At 46.5% G+C, this 25,039-nt stretch overlaps 1 protein-coding gene across 1 annotated transcript in view; it reads right to left on the bottom strand.

The window, feature by feature from the left end:
• Window positions 1-25,039, bottom strand: part of AIFM1 (apoptosis inducing factor mitochondria associated 1) — a 232,204-nt gene that overhangs the window by 10,479 nt on the left and 196,686 nt on the right. Inside the window, exons 13-16 of the mRNA XM_063958536.1 lie at window positions 15,088-15,228; window positions 14,811-14,953; window positions 13,321-13,445; window positions 12,231-12,427 (exon numbers count right to left, since the gene is read on the bottom strand). Coding sequence (XP_063814606.1) covers window positions 12,231-12,427; window positions 13,321-13,445; window positions 14,811-14,953; window positions 15,088-15,228 — 606 coding nt within the window. The remainder of the gene's footprint in view (window positions 1-12,230; window positions 12,428-13,320; window positions 13,446-14,810; window positions 14,954-15,087; window positions 15,229-25,039) is intronic.

Below are 25,039 nucleotides of genomic sequence, written 5' to 3' on the forward strand. Positions count from 1 at the left end.
CACAGGGAATGAGGGAGAAGATATATGCAGCTCCAGAGCGGGAACATTTATATAAAATGGCGCCTGGGGGAAGGGCTACATGTGGAGCCATACCCTCTAGCTGGACTTCCTCACCGGGTACTGCGGGCACTTGTAAAACGGGTTAAAACCCGACCTATGCCCTTGCCATGGTGGCTAGTGAGGTTCCTGTACCAACACAGTGTCCACACCAGTGCGCGCGGCCCACCTCCCACAGGCCGCGCCAGATCGCAGTTTGCGGTGGGTCCCGCCTGGGGGACCCTCTTACATCCACCCTGATGCGGCCACGCGATCCTAGAGAGCAGCAGTGGATGTGTGTGCTATGCGCCGGGAACCGGAGCCCTCCGCTGTAAGTACCCGGCAACCTGGGACACGGGGGTATACAGCGCTGCCAGGGGAGGTGATGGAGCTGCAGCATTTAATGTCAGACTGACATCCAGCACTTGTCAGTGCTATGCTGCGGACCTTGAAGTCTTCAATCTTAAGAGCTTTTTTTCTGATCAGGGCTGCTTGGAGCAGCCCACCTGTTAGTGATCCTGCCTGCAGGGCACCAACTTACAAACTGAGCTCCAGTGCCTGGAGGCGGGGATATAGAGGAGGCAGCGCTATGCATCCTGGGAACAGTCAAAGCTTTTAGACTTTTGGTACCTCGGATCAAGATCCTACTCTACACCCCGATGTTATTCCCTGTGGAATACCAGTGTACCACGCTGCAGAAATAAAAGTATTATTATTACCACCAACCAATGTGGAGAGTGCAGTGGCAGACTTAATGCTTAGTGATCGTGACCAGTGGTGTCTGGCCAGAATTGCCCGTGGTAACAGACAAGTGACACTAGCTCAGATCACATCTACTTTCAATGCAGTAGGTACCAAACACATATCCAGCAGGTCAGTGCAGTGTTCTATAGCTTCCAAGGGATATGGGAGCAGAAGACCCACCAGAGTGCCCGTTAACATGATGACACTGGGCTCGTGACGTCACTAATTGGACCTTGGAGGATTGGCAACATGTGACGTGGTCTAATAAGTCACAGTTCCAATTGATGGCAGGGTTTGGGTGTGGAGCAGACCCTATGATGCCATGGACCAGAGTTGTCAACTAGGCACAGTAAAAGGATGGCGGTAGTTCCATAATGGTGTGGGGTGTGTTAACATGGCACTGGTTGGGTTAGCTGGTCTGCCTGAACACATCAGTGACGGTAACCACTATATTCATTGCTTAATGACCATCTGCAGGCCTTCATGGACTTTATCTACCCCCGCAACGATGGAATATTCCAGCAGGATAATGCATTGATCCCAAATTGTCCAGAATTGGTTCAAGGAGCATTCTGGAAAGTTCAGACGAATGGTGTGGTAACCACATTCACTGGACATGAACCCAACTGAGCATTTATGGAACATGGTGGAGAGGCCCACTCACACCCAGGATCCTGCACCTACAAATATCAGGGAGCTGTGGGAAGTTATCCAGGTGGCATGGGTCAATATCTCTACAGAGGTATTTCGTTCACCTGTGGTATCGATGCCACTTTGAGCATGTGCATTTCACTGGGCTAGAAGGGGTCCCACATGATCCAAGGCACATATCCCATAACTTTTGTCACTTCAGTATCTATCTCTCTATATATAGCCATTTGAGAATAACCATCTTTACTCTGGCAGAAGGGAGAGTGCACATATTTCAACACTCTTTATTTTATCAGCTTTTATAAGGAGACTGTTGTGAAGATTTGTGGCACCATGGCCAGGTCAAATGGAACCACCCAAAACTTCAAAAAAGAATCCTGCACTGCAAATAGGAGGATCAGTGGTGGTGCTCCTTCAACACCAAAACATAAAAATATGAATCCTTGATATCTATGGGCCTTATACAGCTTCAGATGCAAAACTGGTAAATCACAACTGGCTGAATATCTGAGTGCGCATGCGATGCGAACACATTGTGCAACCAGTGCATTGCGTTTATTATGTTATCGCATCTTGCTGAGATGTGATCGCAGGTAGATTGAAAGGCAGCGGCTGTTTGTGGGAGTACACATGGCATTTGTGGGGAATGGTTGGCGAAACGCAGGCATGTCGTTTGCGTTTTCGGGAGTGCATCAGATGTCAGCTGCGATTGTTGAGACTTAAAACATGGCGCCTGATGCGACTGCATTCTCATTATTCGGAGTAGCCCTGGGTCATCAGCAACTGTCGATGGTGCTCGATTTCTGCAACTGCATACGCAATTTTTCGATTGCATCGGTGGACGTCTTTTTCCTTTCTGTGTGGCTCTTCACATACGATTTTTAGCAAAAGCAGGATTGGAGAAAAAAATAGGATTTTAATTACCTACCGGTAAATCCTGTTCTCGTAGTCCGTAGAGGATACTGGGGTCCACATTAGTACCATGGGGTATAGACGGGTCCACTAGGAGCCATGGGCACTTTAAGAAATCAATTGTGTGGGCTGGCTCCTCCCTCTATGCCCCCCCTACCAGACTCAGTCTAGAAACTGTGCCCGAGGAGACGGACATACTTTGAGAGAAGGATTTAACTGAGCAGTGGTGAGATTCGAACCAGCACACACAAACAAGAGGAAAGCCATGCTAACCAAACTTGAACGGGAACAGCAACGGCTGAACCAACAATACTTAACCAAGTAACAGTGCAGAAAAAAAAAAAGCACAGGGTGGGCCGCCCAGTATCATCTACGGACTAAGAGAAAAGGATTTACCGGTAGGTAATTAAAATACTATTTTCTCTTACGTCCTAGAGGATACTGGGGTCCACATTAGTACCATGGGGATGTACCAAAGCTCCCAAACCAGGTGGAAGAGTGCTGAGGTTCCTGATTGACCAAACTGAAGGTCCTCAGAGGCCAAAGTATCGAACTTGTAGAACTTAGCAAACGTGTTCAATCCTGACCAAGTAGCTGCTCGGCAGAGCTGTAAAGCAGAGACCCCCCGGGCAGCCGCCCAGGATGAACCCACTGACCTAGTAGAGTGGGCCTGTACTTTAGGAACCGGCAATCCTACCAATGAATAAGTCTGCTGGATAGTAAGCCTGATCCAGTGAGCAATAGACTGCTTTGAAGCAGGACACCCAATTTTCTTGGGACCATAGAAAACAAACAGCGAGTCAGATTTTCTGTGACGAGCTGTCCTCTTCACGTAGATCCTCAAAGCCCTCACAACATCCAGGGACTTTGTGGTACAGTAGCAGAGGTGTCAGCAAGCACCAGAACCACAATAGGTTGGTTGATATGAAACGCAGACACCACCTTAGGAAGAAATTGCTGATGAGTTCTGAGTTCAGATCTATCCTCATGAAAAACCAAATAGAAGCTTTTGTGAGACAACGCCCCCAGTTCGGATACACGCCTTGCGGAAGCCAAGGCCAACAGTGTAACTGTCTTCCATGTAAGAACTTAATGTCAAACTCCTGTAAAGGTTCAAACCAGTACGATTGCAGAAACTGCAACACCACGTTAAGATCCCAAGGTGCCATGGGAGGCACAAAGGGCGGTTGGATGTGCAGAACCCCCTTCAAGAATGTCTGAACCTCGGGGAAGGAAGCCAATTGTTTCTGGAAGAAAATGGACAAGGCCTAAATCTAGACTTTCAAGGAGCCCAAACGTAGGCCCACATCCACACCTGACTGTAGAAAAAGGAGAAAACGTCAAAGTTTAAATTCCCCTGCAGGAAATTTTCTGTTTTCTGTTTTATTTATTTTAAATATGTCACGAGACATATTTTTTCCAAATACGGTGGTAATGTTTAGACGTTACCCCTTTCCTAGCTTGGATTAGGGTTGGAATAACCTTGTTCGGAATGCCTTTCCGGGCTAAAGTCTGTTCTTCAACTGCCATGCCGTCAAACGTAGCCGCGGTAAGTCTTGATAGACGAGCAGCTCCTATTGCAGAAGATCCTCTCGCAGACGTAGAGGCCACGGGTACTCCAGGAGCAACTCCAGTAGATCCGCGTACCAGGCCCTTCTTGGCCAATCGGGAGCAATGAGAAGTGCTTGAACCTTTTCCCTTTTTATTCTTTTGAGAATTCTTGGGATTAGTGGAAGAGGTTGGAACACGTAAACCATCTGGTAAACCCATGGAGTCACCAGAGCGTCCACCACCACCACCACTTCTTGTGGGTCCCTCGACCTGGAACAATAGCGCTTTAGTTTCGTGATGAGACGAGAGGCCATCTATCTGTGGAATTCCCCACCAACTTGTTAAGGACTCGAACACCTGCGGGTGAAGGCCCCACTCTCCTGGAAGGAGGTCGTGTCTGCTGAGGAAGTCCGCTTCCCAGTTGTCTACTCCCAGAATGAAGATTTCCGACAGCGCCACCGCGTGTCTTTCTGCCCAAAGGAGAATTTTTGTTACCTCTGACATTGCAGCTCTGCTCTTCATTCCGCCCTGTTGGTTTATGTACGTTACGGCCGTAACATTGTCCAACTGAACCTGAATGGCTTGATCTTGAAGATGCGATGCCTGTAGAAGGGCGTTGTATAATGCCCTTAGTTCCAGAATGTTGTTCGGGAGAATGGCTTCCTGACTTGACCATTTTCCTTGGAACTGTTCCCCCTGAGTGACTGCTCCTCAACTTCTGAGGCTTGCGTCCGTGGTTAGCAGAATCCAATTTTGAATCCCGAACAGTCGACCCTCGGTCAGGTGAGAAGTCTGGAGCCACCATAGAAGAGAAATCCAGGCTTTTGGCGACAGACATATCCTCTGGTGCATGTGAAAATGTGATCCGGTCCATTTGTCCAATAGATCCAGCTGGAATGGCCTGGCATGAAATATTCCGTACTGCAGAGCCTCGTAAGAGGCTACCATTTTCCCCAGAAAGCGAATGCACAGATACACTGACATCCGGGTTGGTTTTAGGACATCCCGCACCATAGACTGTATTACCAATGCCTTTTCCAATGGAAGGAAAAATAGGATTTTAATTACCTACCGGTAAATACTTTTCTCGAAGTCCGTAGAGGATGCTGGGGTCCACATTTGTACCATGGGAGGTATAGACGTGTCCCTTGGGAGTCATGGGCACTTTAAGAGTTTAATAGTGTGGGATGGCTCCTCCCTCTAAGCCCCTCCTACCAGACTCAGTCTAGAAACTGTGCCCGAAGAGACAGACATACTTCGAGAGAAGGAAATACACAAAATAGTGGTGAGATTCACACCAGCTCACACATAACAACAGAAAGCCAAGCTAACCAGCTTGAAATAATTCAGCAACGGCTGAACAACAGTAATTAACCAATTAACAATGCCGTACTTAACCAAGTAACAATGCAGTACTCAACCAAGTAACAAATGAAGGAAAACGTTACGCTGGGCGGGCGCCCAGCATCCTCTACGGACTACAAGAAAAGGATTTACCGGTAGATAATTAAAATCCTATTTTCTCTTACGTCCTAGAGGATGCTGGGGTCCACATTAGTACCATAGGGATGTACCAAAGCTACCAGTACGGGAGGGAGAGCGCGGAGGCTCCTGCAGAACAGATTGACCAAACTGAAAGTCCTCAGAGGCCAAAGTATCGAACTTGTAGAACTTCGCAAATGTGTTCGACCCTGACCAAGTAGCCGCTCTGCAAAGTTGTAACGCCGAGACACCCCGGTCAAGCGCCTTGGAAGAACCCACCTTACGAGTAGAGTGGGCCTTAACAGATTTTGGACACGGCAACCCTGCCATAGAATAAGCATGCTGGATAGTAAACCTGAGCCAGCAAAAAATCGTCTGCTTAGAAGCAGGACACCCAACCTTGTTGGGATCATAAAGGACAAACAGTGCGTCCGACTTTCTGTGACGAGAAGTTCTCTTCACATAAATCTTCAAAGTCCTCACAACATCCAAGGACTTTGAGGTAATTGAGGAGTCAGTAGCCACTGGCACCACAATAGGTTGGTTGATATGAAAGACTAAAAAGGAAAAAATAAATGAAGCGCCTGTGTCTATGACTGACCAATGAAATAAACTATAAAGTATCCATCAGAACCACGCTCGCTGTACTCAAGGGGCTGTATAGACCCCTAGATTATGCAAGAATAACGGAAAAAGGAGAGAGAAGCGCTCATGTGTTCAAAATGGATACTCAATTAATCTATACAGAGCCGGTATAATAATATAGAAATTTATTAAATAACAAGTACACCAATTATAATGTGATTGGTTAACATAATAAAATCGAATAAAATAAATAAAATAATATAGATATCGTGCTGGCCAGCAGTTTTCAGTTAGCACATATGATTCTAAAAAGTCCTTGTTACCGGACCTGAAAAGTGTCAGCGTATAATGAGCTGTGATAAATGTTCCTTAAGTATCAATAATTCCACTAGATATAATTGTCCTGGAGAGACATCAGCGTGACTTTGAAAAAGTCACGTGATCCGTGACGAAACGCGTCAGTCTCCGCTCCTTTTTCGAAGCTGCAGCAGTGTTCATCATTAAGCCACAGGTGAATTGTTCACTATAGCGAGAGCAGACACGGGAACACAAAACGATTCAACCGTGGTCAGCTACCAGCAACAGCAGCACCATTGCCGAAACAGGCTCCAGCCATAGAAGTCCGTTGTACCATTTCCTCCTATAAGTGTGAAGGAAGCTACAGTCGGTGACACTCAAAAGGCACCCCCCGTGCAACATCTTATACCGAGGACGCTCGGTTACCGGGGGTAGGACCACACCGCCTTTTCCAACAGGGAGGTAATCGGACTCAAATTGGTTTATGCTGCTTTCTGCCATTTCACCGTTATCATTCTAGCGTACTGCATATACTGTTTGACTGTTACAAAGTAACAATACGCTGATGTCTCTCCAGGACAATTATATCTAGTGGAATTATTGATACTTAAGGAACATTTATCACAGCTCATTATACGCTGACACTTTTCAGGTCCGGTAACAAGGACTTTTTAGAATCATATGTGCTAACTGAAAACTGCTGGCCAGCACGATATCTATATTATTTTATTTATTTTATTCGATTTTATTATGTTAACCAATCACATTATAATTGGTGTACTTGTTATTTAATAAATTTCTATATTATTATACCGGCTCTGTATAGATTAATTGAGTATCCATTTTGAACACATGAGCGCTTCTCTCTCCTTTTTCCGTTATGGTTGATATGAAAGGCTGACACAACCTTCGGAAGAAACTGCTGACGCGTCCTGAGCTCAGCTCTATCTTCATGGAAAATCAAGTAAGGGCTCGTGCAGGACAATGCCCTCAACTCTGACACACGTCTAGCAGATGCCAATGTCAACAGTGTGACCGCCTTCCAAGTAAGAAACTTGACATCAACCTCCTGTAAAGGCTCGAACCAATCCGACTGTAGGAAATGCAGCACCACGTTAAGATCCCAAGGTGCCGTAGGAGGCACAAAGGGAGGCTGGATGTGCAGAACCCCTTCCAATAAAGTCTGAACATCAGGGAGGGCAGCTAATTGTTTCTGGAAGAAAATGGACAAGGCCGAAATCTTCTTGGATCCACACCAACACACGTACTTTTACCAAATTCGATGGCAATGTTTAGACGCTACGCCTTTCCTAGCCTGTATCAGGGTAGGAATAACCTTGTCGGAGTGCCCTTCCGAGCCAAGATCTGGCGTTCAGCCGTCAAACGTAGCCGTGGTAAGTCTTGATAAGCGAACGGCCCCTGTTGCAGAAGGTCCTCGCGAAGAGGAAGAGGCCTCGGATCTTCCAGCAGTAATTCCAGAAGATCCGCGTACCAAGCCCTTCTAGGCCAGTCTGGAGCAATGAGGATCGCCTGAACTCTTCTTCATTTTATTAGTTTGAGAATCCTTGGGATGAGTGGAAGGAACACATACACTGACTGGAACACCCAGGGAGTCACCAGGGCATCCACTGCCACTGCCTGTGGGTCTCTCGACCTGGAACAGTACCTCCGAAGCTTCTTGTTGAGGCTAGAGGCCATCATGTCTATTTGAAGACTTGTCACCTCTGCGAACACCTCTGGGTGGAGGCCCCACTCTCCTGGATGGAGATAGTGTCTGCTGAGGAAGTCCGCTTCCCAGTTGTCCACTCCCGAAATGAAGATTGCTGACAGCGCCACTGCGTGCTTTTCTGCTCAGAGGAGGATTTTTGTTACCTCTGACATTGCAGCTCTGCTCTTCATTCCGCCCTGTCGGTTTATGTAGGGCACCGTCGTTACATTGTCCGACTGAACCTGAATGACCTGATCTTTTAGAAGATGTGCCGGTTTTAGAAAACCGTTGTACACGGCCCTTAGTACCAGAATGTTTATCGGAAGGATAGATTCCAGACTTGACCACTTTCCTTCAAAGTCTTCCCCTTGGGTGACTGCTCCCCAACCTCTGAGACTTGCATCCGTGGTTAGAAGGATCCAATCCAATTCTGAATCCTGAACCTGCGGCCCTCGAGAAGGTGAGAAGTTTGCAGCCACCAGGGGAGCAAAATTCTGGCTTTCGGCGACAGACGTATTCTCTGGTGCATGTGAAGATGAGATCTCAACCATTTGGCCAGGAGATCCGGTTGGAAGGACCATGCATGAAATCTTCCGTACTGTAGAGCCTCGTAGGAGGCGACCATCTTTCCCAGAAGGCGAATGCACTGATGAACCGACACCAAGGCTGGCTTCAAGACATCCCGGACCATTGTTTGTATCACCAACGCTTTCGCCACCGGCAGAAACACCCTCTGCACTTCCATGTCGAGGATCATCCCCAGGAATGACAGTCTCCTTGTCAGCTCCAAATGCGACTTTGGAAGATTCAGGATCCATCTATGATCCTGGAGTAGTTGAGTTGAGAGAGCAATGCTCTGTAACAGCTTCTCCCTGGAAGGCGCTTTTATCAGCAGATCGTCCAGATAAGGAATCATGTTCACACCCTGCTTGCGGAGACTCAGCATCATCTCCGCCATGACCTTGGTGAACACCCTCAGTGCCATGGAGAGGCCAAACGGCAGTGCCTGGAACTGATAGTAACAGTCCAGCAGCGCAAATCTTAGCTAAGCCTGGTGAGGCGGCCAGATTGGAATGTGGAGGTACGCATCCTTGATATCTAGGGATACTAGAAATTCCCCTTCCTCCAGACCTGAGATCACTGCTCTCAGAGACTCCATCTTGAATTTGAATTCCCTCAAATAGGGGTTCAATGACTTTAGATTCAATATAGGCCTGACCGAACAAACAGGTTTGAGTGATAACCCTTGTTTTTTAGGTGATGTGGAACTGGAACAATGACATTTGTCTTTACCAATTTTTGATTGTCCTCCTCAGGGAAAGGAAAAGCAATGAGAACCCTTTTTGGGATCTGGATCTTTTTCTCCGGGTTTTCCAAGGATTTTTCAAATAATGCGTTGAATTCCTTAGACGCAGGGAAGGTAAGGGAGGTTTTCTTATTGTCTCTAAAGTAAGCCTCCTCTACCTACTCAGGTACCTTATCAGTGATGTGTAAAACGTCCCTAATAGCCTCAATCATGTGTTGCACCCCCTTAGCAAGGGATGCATCCCCCCCTGCATCAGAGTCGATATCCGTATCAGCTTGCATTATCTGGGCAAGAGCACGCTTCTTTGTGTATGTACTTGGGGGTTTTGATGAGGTGGTGGGAGCTGAATACGACAAAATATCAAAAGACTTTCTCAAAACCTGTGTTTCAGTCTCATTTTGAGCTATCCGAGATGAAATCTGGGATATCATTCCCCTAATAGAATCCACCCATGGGGGTTCGGGCTGAGAAAGTACCTGGCATTCCAGAGTACATGGAATAGACTCTTCAGGAGAAGATACACACTCTGCAGCACAAGATATAGAGTTCCTAGACATGCTTATGTGAGATATATAAACACACACACACGAAAATGCAGACACAGTTTACCTCAGAGTACCTTCAGAGAGTCACAGAGCATAGGGAGCCAGCCACACAGCGCCCCAGTAGGCAGTTAATACAATAAACGTCCGGCGCTGACTGAGTAACCTTAATAGAATTAAACAGTTATTATAGAGGCCAGTACTCACTGGCCGATGTGGGGAGAGATGTGTGCTGAGCGAACCGCTCAGCACACATCTCTCCCCCCGCTCAGCACAGCGCGATGTGTTCTGAGCGTGCGGGGGGGCCGCTCATTTCACCCAGCGGATGAATGGCCTGCATGCAGGCCAATCTAGCACCAGCGACCCCGCGCATCACTATCGCTGTGAGGGGTACACACGGAGAGATCACAGCTTAAAATCTAAGCAATCTAGTCCTTGTGGAGGAGCTGCACTTCCCTGTGAATGCTACCTGTATGAGTTGCAAAGGGAAAATGGCACCGGAGAGCTGCAGGATCAGCTCTGAGTGAAGCCACTCCCCCTGTAATGGCACGCGGCTTCCCGCATTTATTATACTGACCTGAGGTAATATAATGCCCTACCTAGGGTTAAAACCCCTGTTAGATAGTTGTGGCCAGTGTGGGTATCAATGGTGGCTCAGCGCGCTCCTCACAGCGGGACACACTGCAGTGTGTGCCTTCTGAGCCCCCTGGAGCGTAGCCTGTACTCAGAGCTGCGCTCCCACCCTTGTGCCGCCATTCCCGCAGGCGACCCGCTAACCGGGATAATGGCGCTGTACTCACCACTCTTCTATATTCAGGCTCTGTTAGAGGGTGGCGGCGTGCTGCGGGAGGGTACGCTGCGCCGTGGCTTGCGAATGGCTCCCTCAGGAGCTCAGTGTCCTGTCAGCAGAGAAACGGGACCATTAACTTTTAGGAAGTTGGGCCGTTCTCCCCCAAGTCCCACGAAGCAGTTAGACTGCTGCCAAAACTGATCAGACTGAAAAAAACAAACATTTAAAATAAAGGTGGAAAACTCTTCAGGAGCTCCCCAAAGCGTGACCGGCTCCTCCGGGCACATTTTCTAAACTAAGTCTGGTAGGAGGGGCATAGAGGGAGGAGTCAGCCCCCACTATTGATTTCTTAAAGTGCCCATGGCTCCTAGTGGACCAGTCTATACCCCATGGTACTAATGTGGATCCAGTATCCTCTAGGACGTAAAAAAGAGTAATCACTATTTCTGTCTCAATAGCGATCCAAGCTGCATGAGGTCCTATAGGCGCTAAAAATTTGGTTGCCCTCCATGCAGCCGAGAACAGATCTTTGAGACTCCAGCTTGAACCTCTTTACATCCCTGTATGTACTTTGTAGTGTTATGCTGTACCTAACGGCTATGCTTTTTAAAATGTCGACTACTTTGCCCACCTTTGTGTTAGGCTGAACATCAACAATCAACATTATTCGCAGATGTTTTAACACCTTATAAATACATAATAATGTGTTTAAACTTTTATAAAGCTATGGTAATTAATTGAAAACAAACCTATGTGACTGGTGTAACACAAATACAGGTTGCAAGTCACTTTTTTTTTTTTTTTAGCAACAGGTGTCAAGAGAAGCCACAAACTACAAAACAGACCCAAGGTTTATTATGGCAATCTGCTATAGAAGTTAGGATTAATAGGAAGATTTGTTTCAGACTTCAAATGAATCTCATCCATTTACCCTTGTAGAGGACAGAATTTAACATGCAAAATTAGCTGAAATATCAAATGCAATTCACTTGTGTACTATAATAAATAAATCACAAAGTCAGTGAAGCATTATTGTGCAATTTCGCAATGCAAAATTTGCTTCTAATTGAGATGTGGTTGGTTTAGCCATCACTGCTGCTTCCTTGGAAGCAGCAGTTATAGCGCTGTATGTAGATGCAGTTGGAGACACCTCCTGTTGCACTAGTGATTCGAGCTCATCGGATTAAACCACCCACCATCGGGTGGCTTACAGCACTCATGGTGCCGTGCAAACCACCTGTCGCAGGGGCCAGGAAACCTCCATCCTATGACGGAGATCCCTGGCCTCTTCCCACCCCCAAAACCGTGGAGACATGCCTCCATTTTCACAAACAGACCCCGTTGCCTCTTACTCCCCGCCCCCGAAACGGCATTAGGACCTGTTCACAAATGCGCAGAATGTGTCCTAGGCATGCACACAAAATCGGTACTTTACGCCGATGGTTGCAGGAGCAACCGGCACCTTGAATGACCTCTATTGTGTGTAGCAGGTTCCTGTAGGAAGGCACTTAAAAAGGGAAGCTCAGCAATTGAAAGGATGACTTCTTTTAGGCGCAGTACACGGATATTTAACCTCCTGCTGCCTTCATAACTTCTTTCACGTCATTTAACTATCATTACTCTTACCTTGCGTGCAATTGGCATACGATTGAAGATGTTCCAAAGCACCATTCCAACGACCACATTGTCCCGTAGGTAAAAGACTACTCCTTTTCCATAGGAGTCCCTCTGCTGTGCGAGAGCAGGTGTTGAGGGTTTCCTTTCTGTTTCCTTCTCTACTTGCGATACATCATGAACTTCACTTTCAGATCGAATACCTGTGCCTTTTGTGAACAGAAAGAAAAAGAAATATAAAACAAGCCAAGAGCATCTAAATATACCCAATTTATTATAACTGTATAGAAAATTTACAAATGCATGGACTCTATTAACCAAATTTCTTGTGACTTCAGGATCACTGGATAAGTTTTAGGAAGCACTGTCTAAAATGTATTCATTTGCATAAAAAAGTATCCAGGTGCTTACATACTTGCATCTCTCTCCAAATTAAATTGTGTAGCAGTGCTTTTATCAGTGTGTGAGCAGATCTGTGTGCACAACATTAGAGGAGAGAAGCAGTTGTGCTTTTATCCTCATAGGTTTCTGAGCTTTCTAAATAATTTCTATATAGCAAAGTGCAAATGTAAAGTTACCCACGACGGCAAGCAGACATACGATTTCATTGCCATGCAGTAGATAAAAGCCAACTGCCAATTGGTTGTAATATGTAACTTTACTTTAGCACTTTGCTACCCTCCCCCCCACCCCCAAATAACAATAAAATATATATATATATTTTTTTTTTTTAAATCTGTGCATTTATGATTAATTCTACTTAAAAAGTATTGAAGTATTTATTTTATAAGTTGTTGTACAGTAGTTTCCCACGCCCATCCTAAAATCATTCTAAAACTAGCACTACTATCACTGTTTGTGGTGAATTATTGCTAACTGTTGAATATTCTGTCAAATCAATTTTGTACAGCTGCACTGTTCCCAACCCACCAACACCTCATCCATTCAATCCGAAGGGAAGATGTATCAATCCTTGGGAAGTGCTAAAGTGTTACCCAAATCAACTAAAGCTCATTTATCTAGCAAAGGCTTTTCCACTTTATCTCACTCCAAGGCTTGATACATCTCCCTTCAAATATCCCTTCTGCAAGGTCTCGCTTACCACTTTCCTCAGCCGCACGTTTTGGTGTGTCTTTCTCAGTGGCTTTGGCGAACACGCCAACAGTTGGAAGTGCACTGTCAACGATGCCAATGGCTTCATATCCAACCTCTGGACCAAGGTCACTCCTTAAGAACCCAAATAAGGAGATAAATCAAATTGGTGAAAAAGTTTTGAGGGTAAAATATATTGAAACTCCACTATTTAATATTTGACAACCAATAAGATTTGCAAATTACTGCTACAAAGTTCAAAGGCAAATTTATCAAGTAACCTAACACACGTCAGGATATTGCAGATCCCTTTTTTCTGTAAAAACGTACACAGGGTATTTTAATCTATCTATATTATATATATATATATATATATATATATATATATATATATATATATATATATACACACACACATTATACTTTTTACTATGCACTGTAAATGCCATAGCACCAGGTCCTGATATACTGTAGCTATTAAGTACCCTATGCTGAAATCACCAATGAAATGACTTGTTAATTAATAAATTAATCAAGCACAAGCAGATGATATAGGGGTGGGGTAGGGCTTTCGGTAATGGGCACCTTGGGAGTGACAGAGTTGCTGCATTTAGGGTGGTCCTTTTTTTTTCTTCTTGTAGGTAGGTTAGAAAGATGCCACATTTTTTGCAAATAGTAGAAACAAATCACACTAGTTATCCTCCCTTCCATTGCTAAACAATCAGGACCAGAACAGTTGGTTACTTTGACCAAGGGTAACCAACCCTGTGATCCCCTGAAAAGACAGATGATTACTACTGAGTGCACGTATTCCTGTGGACACAATATTGTTTGTAAAATTTGATAATACTGAAAAAGTGTTTTCAATCCCTCAGTCATTTATCTAACCATGTATTGTATACAGGGGCGCCAAAATGTTTTTTTGGTTGGGGGGTACAAGGTATCATTTCATTTTGGCTCCCCTATAAATATTTGGAGATCTCTCTCTACCTCTTTCTATCTACCGACCTCATTCTGTCTCTCCCGGTCTATCCCTCTCTAGGCTGTGACAGTTTGGGGTTCAGAGGGCAAGTAGTGACCAGTCTCCTCCCAGTGCCTGGCCAACAACACATCTGGGTCTATAGCAGGGGAGTGAGTGTGAGATGGGTGTGTGGGTAGGGGGGGCATTTGGTCCAAGGAGAAGAGAGGACAAAGGGCAGGGAAGCTGAGTGGGAGGGGAGGAATGTGTGAAGAGGGAGGCCTACAGTAACTAACCACACACTGGTCAGATCTAGGCAGCGGAGGAGGGCCCTGGAGGTAAGCGGAGAAAGGCTGTGGGGACAGAGGAGGTGGAGCAGCTAGAAAAGGGATTATGTCTGTCCAAATGACTCAGTATATTGTCTGGCGTCACTCTCAAATGTTGGAGTGGGGTGTCCCCCCATCGGCACCTATGCATATATACACTTTTTTTGCCTACGTATAATTCTTTACTATTATTATTACTCATATGTGAAACATTACCAAAACATGGACTGATGCCAGTATGGTTTAGCAGCTCCAGTCATGTTCTCTCCAGCAAGTCGCCCGCTCACTACAGCATGATCGTGGTGTTCTACTCTCCTCCGTCCAAGCTTAATGTCATAAAAGCAGGCAGCATCTCCTGCCTATACATATGTATATATATATAAAAAAACAAAAAAAAAACAAATAGATACAATATATATATATATATATTTTTCATATACAGTTAAAGGTTACTTTTTATTAATCAAAAGTGTGTCACAAAATGCTAACTCACCACCCATACGTTGTTGCGAGCCTGAAGTTCTGCATTAACCCTATACCCTCCAAAGTCACCATCTAGTTCCAAACCCGCAGACTTTGCCAATTCAGTATTAGGCTCCAAACCAACTGCTGCAACAATATGATCAGTCTGCACCTACAATAAAAAGAAGGAAATTGAGACTGATGAATCTCTTAATAGAGGGGCTGGCAAAATAAGTACAGACCAACTGACAATTTCTTTCCTCCTCAGCATACAGGTGACGACTCCCACCTGCACAATGTGGCTGAGATGACAGGTTGGCACATTTAAGCAGCATGGCAGAGAGCTGGGGGCAGAAGCAGGCTCGCAGCAGAAGGCTATAGCCACTAGTCATATTAGGACTTTTCGGGGTCTATTTACTAAGACTTGGATGGAGATAAAGTCACTGGAGATAAAGTGCCAGTCAATCGGCTCTTAACTGTCATTTTTCAAACAAAGCCTGTGACATGGCAGTTACAGTGACTTTATCTCCATCCAAGGCTTAGTAAATAGACCTCTTTGTCTCATCCACTTGAGGGTGACTTTAGATGTTGGTTCACTTTACCATCATGTTTTTCAGTATCAAATTATGATCCAAAGGAGTTTGCTGCTTTTAAGAAAATAAAATGATCAATTATTTTGAAGTCAGTTTGGTACCTAGTAGTATGCTTAATGCTGATAATTACACTTTGAACAGCAGGTACTCTGGACTTAGGAGTCAAAATTTAAAATATTTGACTGTAAAAGAAGGCAGTTTGATCGCCGAAGGGCTGGAGAGTGACAGTGAAGCATGGTGAAGGTTCCTTGCAAGTTTGGGGCTGCATTGCAGCAAATTGAGTTGGGGATTTAGTCATGATTAATGGTGTCCTCAATGCTGAGAAATACAGGCAGATACTTATCCATCATTCAATACCATCAGGAAGGCATCTGATTGGCTCCAAATCTATTCTGCAGCAGGACAACGACCCCAAACATGCAGCCAATGTCATTAAGAATTATCTTCAGCATAAAGAAGAACAAGGAGTCCTGAAGAGATTATATGGACCCTACAGAGCCCTTATCTCAACATCATCGAGTCTGTCTAGGATTACATGAAGAGATCGAAGGATTTGAGCAAGCCTAAATGCACAGAAGATCTGTGATTAGTTCTCCAAGATGTTTGGAAACAACCTCATTGCCAAGTTCCTTCCAGTCTGTGTGCAAGTGTACCTAGAAGAATTGATGCTGTTTTGAAGACAAAGGATGGTCGCACCAAATAATAAGATTTTAAACCTACCAGTAAATCTTTTTTTCCTAGTCCGTAGAGGATGCTGGGTACTCCGTAAGGACCATGGGGTATAGACGGGCTCCGCAGGAGACATGGGCACTATAAAGAACTTTTAGTATGGGTGTGCACTGGCTCCTCCCTCTATGCCCCTCCTCCAGACCTCAGTTTAGAGAACTGTGCCCAGAGGAAATGGACAATATGAGGAAAGGATTTTGTTAATCTAAGGGCAACATTCATACCAGCCCACACCAATCATACCATATAACCTGGAATATACGCAACCAGTTAACAGTATGAACAAAAAACAGTATCAGTCAAAGACCGATTCTAACTGTAACATAACCCTTATGAAAGCAACAACTATATACAAGTCTTGCAGACTTAGTCCGCACTGGGACGGGCGCCCAGCATCCTCTACGGACTAGGAGAAAATAAGATTTTAAACCTACCGGTAAATCTTTTTCCCGTAGTCCGTAGAGGATGCTGGGGACTCCGTAAGGACCATGGGGATAGACGGGCTCCGCAGGAGACATGGGCACTTTAAGAAAGACTTTAGGATTTGGGTGTGCACTGGCTCCTCCCTCTATGCCCCTCCTCCAAACCTCAGTTAGAGAAACTGTGCCCAGAGGAGACGGACAGTACAAGGAAAGGATTTTTGTTAAACCAAGGGCAAGATTCATACCAGCCCACACCAATCACACCGTATAACTTGTGATAAACTAACCAGTTAACAGTATGAAATTCAACATACAGATATGTCCACATACATCTTTGCTATATCCCGCCATGTATGGCACAGTTTTGCATGCCATGTGATTTGTCTTAATTTTCTTCTTTATAATGTTACTTTATACATATTCTATTATGGCAAACCAAAATTTTTAAATACATCCACTCGCTACTCATAAAAAACAGCTTAGCCGTGTTTTGCATGTTGTGCCAAATTGGTAAAAAAGCAAAGATGTAAGTGGACACATCTGTAGCTTCAGTCGGAAACTGAAAGCAACCATAACATAACCTTTATGTAAGCAAAACTATATACAAGTCTTGCAGAAGTAGTCCGCACTTGGGACTGGCGCCCAGCATCCTCTACGGACTACGAGAAAAAGATTTACCGGTAGGTTTAAAATCTTATTTTCTCTTACGACCTAGAGGATGCTGGGGACTCCGTAAGGACCATGGGGATTATACCAAAGCTCCCAAACGGGCGGGAGAGTGCGGATGACTCTGCAGCACCGATAGAGCAAACAGGAGGTCCTCCTCAGCCAGGGTATCAAATTTGTAGAATTTCGCAAATGTGTTTGCCCCTGACCATGTAGCCGCTCGGCACAGCTGTAGTGCCGAGACCCCTCGGGCAGCCACCCAAGAAGAGCCCACTTTCCTAGTGGAATGGGCCTTGACTGATTTAGGTAACGGCAATCTAGACGTCGTATGCGCCTGCTGAATCGTGGTACAGATCCAGCGAGCAATAGTCTGCTTTGAAGCAGGAGCACCAACCTTGTTGGCTACATACAGGATAAACAGCGCTTCAGTTTTTCTGACTTTGGCCGTCCTGGTCACGTAAATTTTCAAAGCCCTGACTACATCCAGATACTCGGTATCCTCCAAGTCTCGTGTAGCCACCGGCACCACAATAGGTTGGTTCATATGAAAGGATGACACCACCTTAGGCAAGAATTGAGGACGGTTCCGCAATTCCGCCCTATCCATATGGAAAACTAGATAGGGGCTTTTGTGAGACAAAGCCGCCAATTCTGACACTCGCCTAGCCGAAGCTAAGGCCAACAACATGACCACCTTCCAAGTGAGATATTTTAACTCTACTGTCTGAAGTGGTTCAAACCAGTGCGACTTAAGGAAACTCAAAACCACGTTAAGGTCCCAAGGCGCCACCGGAGGTACAAAAGAAGGCTGAATATGAAGCACTCCCTTTACAAAAGTTTGTATTTCTGGAAGTGAAGCCAATTCTTTTTGAAAGAAAATGGATAATGCCGAAATCTGAACCTTAATGGAGCCTAATTTTAAGCCCAAATTCACTCCAGTTTGTAGAAAGCGAAGGAAACGGCCCAGATGGGATTCTTCCGTAGGAGCATTCCTGGCCTCACACTAAGCAACATATTTACGCCATATTTGGTGATAATGTTTAGCTGTCACATCCTTCCTAGCCTTTATCAGAGTAGGAATGACCTCATCCGGAATGCCCTTTTCCGCTAGGATCCGGCATTCAACCGCCATGCCGTCAAACGCAGCCGCGGTAAGTCTTGGAACAGACAGGGCCACTGTTGCAACATGTCCTGTCTTAGAGGAAGAGGCCACGGATCTTCTGTGAGCATCTCCTGCAATTCCAGGCCCTTCGTGGCCAATCTGGAACAATGAGAATTGTCCGAACTCCTCCTTTTCTTATTATTCTCAACACCTTTGGGATGAGAGGAAGAGGAGGGAAAACATATACTGAGTGGAACACCCACGGTGTCACTAGTGCGTCCACCGCTACCGCCTGAGGGTCTCTTGACCTGGTGCAATACCTTTGCAGTTTTTTATTTAGGCGGGACGCCATCATGTCTACCTGGGGCAGGCACCCACTGGCTTGCTATCTGTGTGAAGACTTCCTGATGAAGTCCCCACTCTCCCGGATGAAGGTCGTGCCTGCTGAGGAAGTCTGCTTCCCAGTTGTCTACTCCCAGAATGAACACTGCTGATAGGGCGCTTACATGGTTTTCCGCCCAGCGTAGAATCTTTGTGGCTTCCGCCATTGCCATTCTGCTCTTTGTGCCGCCCTGGCGGTTTACATGAGCTACTGCGGTGATGTTGTCTGACTGTATCAGAACTGGTAAGTCACGAAGCAAAGTCTCCGCTTGACGAAGGGCGTTGAATATGGCCCTTAGCTCCAGGACGTTGATGTGAAGACAAGTCTCCTGACTTGACCAAATACCCTGGAAGTTCCTTCCTTGTGTGACTGCACCCCAACCTCGGAGGCTCGTGTCCGTGGTCACCAGCACCCAGTCCTGAATTCCGATTCTGCGGCCCTCTAGGTGGTGAGCACTCTGCAGCCACCACAGGAGAGACACCCTGGACCTGAAACCGATGCATTTGTAGATGTGACCCGGACCATTTGTCCAGTAGGTCCCATTGGAAGGTCCGTGCATGGAACCTGCCGAATGGAATGGCCTCGTAAGATGCCACCATCTTTCCCAGGACTCGCGTGCAGTGATGCACTGACACCTGTTTTAGTTTCAATAGGTTCCTGACCAAAGTCACGAGTTCTTGAGCCTTTTCTATTGGCAGATACACCCTTTTCTGGTCCGTATCCAGAATCATGCCCAAGAAGGGTAGACGAGTCGTAGGAACCAGCTGCGACTTCGGGATATTGAGAATCCAGCCGTGTTGCTGTAACACCTTCAGTGAAAGTCACACGCTGTTCAGTAATTGTTCTCTTGATCTCGCTTTTATGAGGAGATCGTCCAAGTACGGGATAATTGTGACACCTCGCTTGCGCAGGAGCACCATCATTTCCGCCATTACCTTGGTGAAAATTCTCGGGGCCGTGGAAAGCCCAAACGGCAACGTCTGAAATTGGTAATGACAATCCTGTACCGCAAGTCTCAGGTACGCCTGATGAGGTGGATATATGGGAACATGAAGGTATGCATCCTTTATGTCCAGACATACCATAAAATCTCCCCCTTCCAGGCTGGCGATGACCGCCCTGAGCGATTCCATCTTGAATTTGAACCTTTTCAAGTATAGGTTCAGGGAATTTAAATTTAAAATGGGTCTGACCGAACCGTCCGGTTTCGGGACCACAAACAGGGTTGAGTAATACCCCCTGCCCTGTTAAAGCGGGGGAACCTTGACCACCACCTGTTGAAGATACAATTTGTCGATTGCATTTAACACTATCTCCCGTTCTTGAGGAGACGTTGGCAGAGCCGATTTGAAAAACCGTCGAGGAGGCACCTCTTCGAATTCCAGTTTGTAACCTAAGGAAACAATTTCTATTGCCCAGAGATCCACCTGTGAGTGGGCCCAGATGTGGCTGAAAATTCGAAGACGTGCCCCCACTGGGGCGTACTCCCTTAGTGGAGCCCCAGCGTCATGCAGTGGATTTTGCAGAGACCGGGGAGGACTTCTGTTCCTGGGAACTAGCTGTGTTGTGCAGCTTTTTCCCTCTGCCCTTACCTCTGGCAAGAAAGGACGATCCACGGCCTTTCTTGTTTCTATTTGATCGAAAGGACTGCATTTGATAATGCGGTGCTTTTTTAGGTTGTGAGGGAATATAAGATAAAAAATTAGATTTGCCTGCCGTAGCAGTGGAGACCAGGTCCGAGAGACCTTCCCCAAACAATTCCTCACCCTTGTAAGGTAAAACCTCCATATGCCTTTTTGAGTCGGCATCACCTGTCCATTGTCGGGTCCAAAGGACTCTTCTAGCGGAGATCGACATAGCGTTGATTCTCGAACCCAATAGACCAATGTCTCTTTGTGCATCTCTCATATATAAGACAGCATCTTTTATATGTCCTAGGGTCAATAGGATGGTATCCTTATCCAGGGTATCAATTTCCGCTGATAAGGTATCTGTCCATGCTGCTACAGCACTACACACCCATGCCGACGCAATAGCCGGTCTGAGTAAGGTACCTGAATGTGTATAAATGGACTTCAGGGTAACCTCCTGCTTGCGATCAGCAGGATCCCTGAGGGTAGCCGTATCTTGGGAAGGCAGCGCTACCTTTTTGGATAAGCGTGTCAAAGCTTTGTCCACCCTAGGGGATTATTCCCACCGTATTCTGTCCGTTGGCGGGAAAGGGTACACCATAAGAATCCTTTTGGGAATCTGCAGTTTCTTGTCTGGAGATTCCCAAGCTTTTTCACATAACTCGTTCAGCTCATGTGAGGGGGGAAAATTTATCTCAGTTTTCTTTCCCTTATACATGTGTACCCGCGTGTCAGGGACAGGGGGTTCCTCTGTGATATGCAAAACATCTTTGATTGCAATAATCATATATCGAATACATTTAGCCACCTTTGGCTGTAATTTTGCATCATCATATTCGACACTGGAGTCAGAATCCGTGTCAGTATCCGTGTCAACTATTTGGGATAGTGGGCGCTTTTGGGACCCCGAAGGTCCCTGCGACATAGGTACAGGCATGGGTTGACTCCCTGACTGTTCCCTAGCTTCAGCTTTATCCAATCTTTTGTGCAATAAATTTACATTGGCACTTAAAACATTCCACATATCCATCCAGTCAGGTGTCGGCGCCGTCGACACCACATTCATTTGCTCCTCCTCCCTCGAAAAGCCTTCTACCTCAGACATGTCGACACACACGTACCGACACACCACACACTCAAGGAACCCTCTTATCGGAGGACAGTTCCCCCACAAGGCCCTTAGGAGAGACAGAGAGAGAGTATGCCAGCACACACCCAGCGCTATAATAACCCAGGACAAAAACACAATATTTACGTTTACCCAGATAGCGCTTTTATACTCAATTCGCCAATTATGTGCCCCCCCTCTACTTTAAAACCCTCTTGTCACCGTGATCTAAGCAGGGGAAAGTCCGGGGAGCTTCCTCTCAGTGGTACTGTGGGGAAAAAATGGCGCTGGTAAGTGCTGAGGGAGAAGCCCCGCCCCCACGGCGGCGGGCTTCTGTCCCGCTCTAAAATACAAAACTTTGGCAGGGGCTCGTAGGTATATACAGTGGCCGGCATCCTTTAGGACGTAAGAGAAAAATATTTACCGGTAGGTTTAAAATCTTATTTTCTCTTACGTCCTAGAGGATGCTGGGGACTCCGTAAGGACCATGGGGTTTATACCAAAGCTCCCAACCGGGCGGGAGAGTGCGGATGACTCTGCAGCACCGACTGAGCAAACGCAAGGTCCTCATCAGCCAGGGTATCAAACTTGTAGAATTTTGCAAAAGTGTTTGAACCCGACCAAGTTGCTGCTCGGCAAAGCTGCAATGCCGAGACGCCTCGGGCAGCCGCCCAAGAAGAGCCCACCTTCCTAGTGGAATGGCCCTTTACTGAATTTGGTACCGGCAATCCAGCCGTAGAATGAGCCTGCTGAATCGTGTTACAGATCCAGCGAGCAATAGTCTGCTTAGAAGCAGGAGCGCCAACCTTGTTGGCAGCATACAGGACAAACAGAGCCTCTGTTTTTCTAATCCTAGCCGTTCTGGCCACATAAATCTTTAAGGCCCTGACTACATCCAGGGACTTGGAGTCCTCCCAGTCCCCCGTAGCCACAGGCACCACAATAGGTTGGTGCATATGAAATGAAGAAACCACCTTAGGCAAAAATTGACTCTGCTCTATCCACATGGAAAATCAAATAGGGACTCTTGTGGGACAAGGCCGCCAATTCGGACACCCGCCTTGCCGATGCCAAGGCCAATAACATGACCACCTCCTTCCAAGTGAGAAATTTTAATTCAACTGTTTGAAGAGGTTCAAACCAGTGAGATTTCAGGAAACTTAACACCACGTTAAGGTCCCACGGTGCCACTGGGGGCACAAAGGGGGGCTGGATGTGCAGCACTCCCTTCACAAACATCTGGACTTCTGGGAGAGAAGCCAATTCCCTCTGAAAGAATATAGATAGGGCCGAAATCTGTACCTTAATGGAGCCTAACTTCAGGCCCATATCCACTCCTGTCTGTAGAAAGTGGAGAAACCGGCCCAGATGGAAATCTTCCGTAGGAGCATTCTTGGCTTCACACCAAGATACATACTTCCTCCAGATACGGTGATAATGCTTTGTCGTCACCTCCTTCCTAGCCTTTAGCAGAGTAGGGATGACTTCCTCCGGCATACCTTTCCCAGCTAGGATTCGGTGTTCAACCGCCATGCCCTCAAACGTAACCGCGGTAAGTCTTGGAACACACATGGCCCCTGCTGTAACAGGTCCTCCCTGACAGGAAGAGGCCACGGATCTTCTGTGAGCATTTCCTGAAGATCTGAGTACCAGGCCCTTCGAGGCCAATCTGGAACAATGAGTATTGTCTGCACTCTTCTTTGTCTTATGATTCTAAATATTTTTGAGATGAGAGGAAGAGGAGGAAACACATAGACCGACTGAAACACCCATGGTGTCACTAGGGCGTCTACCGCTACTGCCTGAGGGTCCCGTGAACTGGCACAATACCTCCGAAGCTTCTTGTTGAGGCGTGACGCCATCATGTCTATTTGAGGAATTCCCCACTGACTTGTTATCTCTGCAAAAACTTCTTGAAGAAGTCCCCACTCTCCTGGATGGAGATCGTATCTGCTGAGGAAGTCTGCTTCCCAGTTGTCCACTCCCAGAATGAAGACAGCTGACAGAGCGCTTACGTGATTTTCAGCCCAGCGAAAAATCCTGGTGGCTTCCACCATCGCCACTCTGCTCCTTGTCCCGCCTTGGCGGTTTACATGAGCCACGGCTGTGACGTTGTCTGATTGAATCAGAACCGCGAAGAAGATTCTCCGCTTGTTGGAGGCCGTTGTATATGGCCCTCAATTCCAGTATGTTGATGTGTAGACAAGCCTCCTGGCTTGACATTAGTCCCTGAAAATGTCTTCCTTGTGCGACTGCTTCCCATCCTCGGAGGCTCGCGTCCGTGGTCACCAGAACCCAGTCTTGAATGCCGAACCTGCGACCCTCTAGAAGGTGAGCATTCTGCAGCCACCACAGGAGACACACCCTGGCCCTGGGGGACAGGGTTATTTTCTGATGTATTTGTAGATGGGACCCGGACCACTTGTCCAGAAGGTCCCACTGAAAAGTCCTCGCATGAAACCTGCCGAAGGGGATGGCCTCGTAGGCTGCCACCATTTTTCCAGAACTCGAGTGCATTGATGAACAGACACTCTTCTTGGTTTTAGCAGGTCTCTGACCATGTTCTGGAGATCCTGGGCTTTTTCCAACGGGAGAAAAACCCTCTTTTGTTCCGTGTCCAGAATCATGCCTTGGAACGATAGCCGAGTCGTTGGAACAAATTGTGACTTTGGCAGATTGAGAATCCAACCGTGCTGTTGCAGCACTTTCAGGGAGAGCGACACGCTCTTCAGCAAGTGGTCCCTCGATCTCGCCTTTATCAGGAGATCGTCCAAGTATGGGATAATTGTGACTCCCTGCTTGCGCAGGAGCACCATCATCTCTGCCAGTACCTTGGTGAAAATCCTCGGGGCCGTGGAAAGCCCAATTGGCAACGTCTGAAACTGGTAATGACAGTCCTGTACAGCGAATCTCAGGTAGTCCTGATGAGGGGGGTAAATGGGTACATGAAGGTATTCATCCTTTATGTCTAGTGACACCATCAAATCCCCCCCTTCCAGGCTGGATATTACAGCTCGGAGCGATTCCATCTTGAATTTGAACTTTTTCAAGTACAGGTTTAGGGATTTTAGATTTAAAATGGGTCTGACCGAACCATCCGGCTTCGGGACCACAAACAGGGTTGAATAATAACCTTTTCCCTGTTGGACCAGGGGAACCTTGACCACCACTTGCTGTTGACACAGCTTTTGAATTGCAGCTAACACTACTTCCCTCTCCGGGGGTGAAGCTGGCAACGCCGACTTGAAAAATCGGCGAGGGGGCACCTCTTCAAATTCCAGCTTGTAGCCTTAGGAAACAATTTCCATCGCCCAAGGATCCACGTCTGAAAGAATCCAGATCTGGCTGAAGAG

The sequence above is a fragment of the Pseudophryne corroboree genome, chromosome 3 (assembly GCF_028390025.1).
Source record: "Pseudophryne corroboree isolate aPseCor3 chromosome 3, aPseCor3.hap2, whole genome shotgun sequence".
NCBI lineage: Eukaryota > Metazoa > Chordata > Amphibia > Anura > Myobatrachidae > Pseudophryne > Pseudophryne corroboree.